This window comes from Alternaria ethzedia, assembly GCF_023757985.1.
Source record: "Alternaria ethzedia strain BMP 0044 chromosome Unknown scaffold_11, whole genome shotgun sequence".
Taxonomy (NCBI): domain Eukaryota; kingdom Fungi; phylum Ascomycota; class Dothideomycetes; order Pleosporales; family Pleosporaceae; genus Alternaria; species Alternaria ethzedia.
Window position 1 is genome coordinate 224778 of NW_026056204.1, and position 5089 is coordinate 229866.

The 5089-nt window shown below is 46.8% G+C and overlaps 2 protein-coding genes across 2 annotated transcripts; both read right to left on the bottom strand.

Annotated features, from left to right (window-relative positions):
- Positions 1–671: 671 nt before the first annotated feature.
- Positions 672–2001, bottom strand: J4E87_005323 (uncharacterized protein; the record flags this gene model as incomplete). The annotated part of the gene is made up of 2 exons (XM_049376936.1): positions 672–1456; positions 1521–2001. 2 exons carry the CDS (start codon positions 1999–2001, stop codon positions 672–674), a joined length of 1266 nt encoding a protein of 421 aa, XP_049233161.1.
- A 167-nt stretch (positions 2002–2168) lies between these two features.
- J4E87_005324 (uncharacterized protein) lies at positions 2169–2918 on the bottom strand (the record flags this gene model as incomplete). Its single annotated transcript, XM_049376937.1, has 2 exons — positions 2169–2815; positions 2912–2918. 2 exons carry the CDS (start codon positions 2916–2918, stop codon positions 2169–2171), a joined length of 654 nt encoding a protein of 217 aa, XP_049233162.1.
- Between the last annotated feature and the right edge of the window lie 2171 nt (positions 2919–5089).

Sequence of the window (5089 nt, forward strand, 5' to 3'; positions counted from 1 at the left end):
ATCTACTATTTTAGAGCCTAAACTCTCTAATATTCTATAATAACTAAATATTAAGTATATAAAGCTCTAGATTTATAAAAAAATCTATAAGCTATATAGCTATTTTACTTTTATACTAACTAGTAACTAAGTAAACTTTTTTTTAATTATTAAAAGTAATCTAAAAGTCTAGTTTATTAGTAGTATTATTATAGTAATAGCTAAAAAAAAACCTACTTTAATAATTATAGTAATAAAATATAATATTTTTAAGAAAACTATAAAAATTAATAGTATAAATACTACTTTAGTAGTACTTTATCTTAAGTAATAGAAAAAAACTATTTTTATACTTATAAATAAGCTAAATCTACTAGTTAGAAAAAGTATAAATAAGATAGTATTTATAAAGTCTTTATTTAGTAATAAAAATATTATATAAATAGCTTTAGTACTATAATATATTAGTATTAGGTATTAGTATAGAAAGTTAAAAAAAGGCGTTAGTATTATAAAGTAAAGCTTACTATTAGGCTAAATATAAGTTATTATATTTAATAGAAATTAGAAATAGATAAGTTTTAATCTACAATCTCTAGTACTAAAGTACTAGCTAAAACGCGACTACAGGCAGCGGATAGCCTAATTATACAGTGCCGGCTACGCGAACTCCTGCTAGGTCCACGTCAACCTCAGCGCCGATAAGCCTCCGCAACAAACCTATCCCACTCCCCCTTAAGATCATCCTCTAAGCTCCCACCAGAAACCCTCATACCCTCGAACGTCAACGACCCAACACCCGGCACCTCATACAAACACCCCTCCATCGACCCATCACCAGAGAACGTCATATAACCCGTGCACTTGCGACCAAACGTCAACTGTCCAGTTTCCAGATCGCGAAGACGCCAGCCAAGCGAACAGGGTTGACCTAAACTATCAGAGTCGCCGGGGCCGGGGTTCATCTGGATGATTCCGTCCCAGGCGCCCCAGCGGAATGTCGCCCACCAGATACCGCGGGAGGGGTCGCGGGCGAGTGTAAGGTCGAAGTTGTAGTCGTTGAAGATGGAGCTGGCGGTTTCGCAGGAGATGGAGTAGGTACCGCTGAGGAGAAGGGATGACGAAGGCTGGTAGTAGTCCGGGTATGGGTCGGACTTGATGTAGGGCGATGGGTACATTCGGTCGGGGCTGGGCTGGTACTGCTCTTGCTTGATGCGAGATCGTGAGGGAGTTGATGGTGGCGCGGACGTGCGGCCCTCTTGCTTAATGTTGGGAACAGATCGCTTGGCGGTCGGTTCCTTCTTGACGAGTGTTTTCTTTGGCGCTGGCTCTTTCTTGACTCTGGCGACTTTCTGTGGTGTCGCTACCGGGCTAGAGACGGTACTACCAGCGCGTTTGCGTTTCGCTGGCGTTGGCTTCTCTGGGGCGTTGTTGCTCGCCTGCTGCGCGTCCATATACTGGCTAAGTGACGCTCCTCCTAAGGCCAAATTGACTTCGAGATAGGATTAGCAGCGTCAAATATCAGGGGTCTCTAAGCCTACCAGTGACGTTGACACCGCCATTTACACCCTGAGAGCTTCCAAGACCTGGCTTGCTAGTAGCGCTCGACTTAGGCGCCTGCTTGTTCACTGCACCACCATTCTTCTTCTTCAACTTCCGGTTCTCCGCCTCCCATTCAGCCTTCAGTTCGCTCTCGACCTTCAAAACCCACGCTGGTACCTCAAGTTTGAACTGGTTCATAGCATTCAGGAGTCGCACTTTCGCCGCATTCTTGTCCTTGGTGACCGGTAGTCCATAGTGAATAAGTTGGGCGGAGTAGAAATGCCAAACCTGGTCTTTCGCTGGTGTCGCGACTTCAGGCTTTCGACCCTTGTTGTAGAGATTAGGGGCTTCCGGGCGGAGGAGAGCCGCAAGTTCGGCGACACTCGCGCGTCCGTGGAGGTTTCCGTTGCTAGGGTCTGCGTAGAGGACGGATGAGTAGAGGAAGTCGCCACGGAGGGCGGGAGGGGCGAATGTCGCCATGTAACTTAGAGTGATGGGTATCGAGATGGGCTACAATTTGTCCAGCAGATAGTACGTGGAAGATATCCGCGAAGAAGTGTTGCAGAGTGGTAGAGCGGATTGCGTGGGCCGACGGTAGGCTACCAACGAAGCTTGAGTCCGTGCTTTGTCAGAGGAACATCTACGGTTCACTCTTCTTCATCCAAAGTTTCCTCGGCGCTTTCAAATCCCGAGGACTGTATGTCTTCTTCTAGCTTGACCCTGATCTGTTCCTCGGCTTTCGCCTTTTCTCTCTTTTTCTTTGTTTCCGGAGTTCCGTATTTTTTATCGAGATCGAAAATGAGATTAAATATATTGCGCAGAAAGTTGGTGTAGAACTGGGTGTCAAAGGCTTGATGTCGTCGACACAGAATCTTCTCCCAATCGTTCTGGTGCTCGTGAAATGCGCAACTATCCTTTACATCGTCATACAAACGCTCACGTAGATGTGGATCTTTTGGTTGGGAGGCTATAATCCACATCACTTCAGCAAGCCAATCATGAGAAAAGCATTTTCTGATGTCTGCTGCAGTCGTGGTGTTCAACGGATAACCGACGAATACGAAGGCCATCCACTTTAGCAAGAAGATTCGGAACGGCGAATTCGAGAGCAGAGATTTGTCCAAGGCGTCTCTGTCGATCTTCTGACACAGAATACCCGTGGGTCTTTCAAGGTCAACCATCAAGGTCATAATGTCCTGCCTCAAGAGCGGCACGTCATAGACTTCTGCAAAAACATACAAGCGGAGGAATACGTCGCCGTAGAAAGCTGAAATTGCTGTTTCCTGGCGGTAATCTGTGATGTGATTAGCATGTAAAGGGCAGCAGCAAGTAGCGCAGTAATGTACTTCTTGGAACCAGCCAGTCAGGGTTGCTGTTAGGCTTCCTATACCTCGCATTCTCCGTCTCCGTAGTGTCGATCGGGGTAGAGTTCTCATGCCGTGTGGCTTGCGCGTATAGCCAATCCTGGTATAGCCGGAATATGTCTGCCCTGGTATCAGGCAAACTTATTGACCACACCTCTGTTTCGAGGAGGGGACCCCCAAATGCTTTGCGAAAATACCCTGAGTAGAAACATGCGATATCTTTGTGAACTGTGACGACAATGTCATCAAGATCAAGGCGAACAGTGACGTGCGCTTGGCTTATCGTGCTATCGGTACGAATCAGTTTGGTTGACCAATCGAGAGGTCAATAGTTATGATTCGGGTTAGAGCTTGCTGGATTTGATGAGACTCACGAGAATGTCGGACGTTTGGACTTGTGGCTGGTCAGTTGGGCTTCGGCTGGTCTCTTAGCAGCATTTTCCATGGTTATTGTGGTGACTTTGAAAAGGGCCAGCGAATTGATTCAGTATCGCTCGAGAGTTTTGGGGAGAGATATGGAAATTGAGCTGTGACTGAAGGGATAGTTTGGGTACAGGTGCTGATGTTACGAGCTGAACAGAGATTGCGGGCCCCGGGGGCACCTCGGGAACTGTTGAAGCTTGACGCGTGCGACTATTTGAGACTAGCGCGACTTTGACGCGTCTTCGGCCCTGTTGCCATGACTTCGCATGCGATACCTGTTCTAGTATTGATCATGAATGGAAAGTCAACGCATTGTAGCTCGGTAGTCGTTCAGGCGGGTGTCAACACCCGTATATGAATTTGTTAAGGTCTCGACCCATATACCCAGGTAAGAGCAGGCTTATGGAGACGGGTCGACGCGTGAGATGGCGACAGTCTCAGCTCAGCCACCGTGGAGCAAGATCTCATAATCATCGTACGCTTCCAAATCTTCCCAATTGCTTACGGGTGGTTCCATTTGTGACCTACCATCCACTCCTCGGGGAATTGTGAATGAAAAGGTCGAATCTGATGGCAGTCCACCACCGGCGGAGGAGGGCATCGCCGTATGATCTTTCTTTTCCAACATGCCAGCATCATACTTGGGGCTTTCCTCCGTCTGCGCATGTGACTTTGCTTCCAGCATCGCATCATCCATATCGTAAACCTCGCTCATGCATGCTCGCAGAAAGCTAGCGAACCAGAGTCCTTCTTTCTGCTGTCTCATCTTGCAGATCGCAATCGCTTCTTTAGCACCCTTATGCTCGTGGAAGTTGCAAGGGTCAGAGAGTTCTTCCTTAATATTTCGTAGGGTTGAGAGGCCTTTCATCGGGACAGCTATCATCAAAAGATCGATCAAGAACGATTGTGGGTATCTCTCGTATCTTTCCTTGGTCATTTCCTTATATTGATATACCGCTCGTGTTTTGACAGCGTACTGACAAAGCGGAGAAGTAGAGGGCAGAGCATCGTAGAATGTCCTGACCAAGCACGATGACCACTGATCTCTGACACCGTTGTTTTGCCGATTGTAAGTCGTGAGTTCCACCAGCAGTGTCATAACATCTTGTCGTAGCAGTAGCGTATCATACTTGTCGGCGAAAGCGTATAGACCGAGCAGTGTTTTCAGATATGGGTATTTCCTTTGGAACAGAAAATCTTCTTGGATTAGCTTCTATGAGACTGGCCAAGAGATGATCTCACCTTCTTTTGTTACCCATTCAGCAGGTTTCGACGAACTTAGGCGCGGCTCTGATATGGGCGCGGAAGGCGCAGGTTTAGCGTCGGCTATACATTCGTCAGTCACTTGGTCAGATCGAAACCCTACAAGATGCCGAGCGATCTACCTTGTTGGTCTTTCGCCACTTTGTTTGAGCCGTCTTCGTCAATGATGTAGTCCGTCGACCAGTTGATGGGCTGTTTTAACAGCCAAAATTGAAATAGCCTCATCGTCGAGGCCGATACATCCTGAAGATGGATCGATTTGTCTTCAGATTCACGAAACCCCCCCTTAAATGCACCAGCAAAATAAGGCGAATAAGAGCATAGCAGTTCTCTGTGCAGCAGGTATATCTGCTTCCCCTCGTACGTGTCGGCATCACTGGTGCTGATCGTTACGAAGGTCTGGTCCCGGGATCTTGTCATCAAATTTAGTCTAGCATTACGCGCGACTACTGGTTTACGCGAAAAAAAAGTGATGTAAATATGTAGTATTGAAAGATTCACTCGCCCGAGAAAGACAC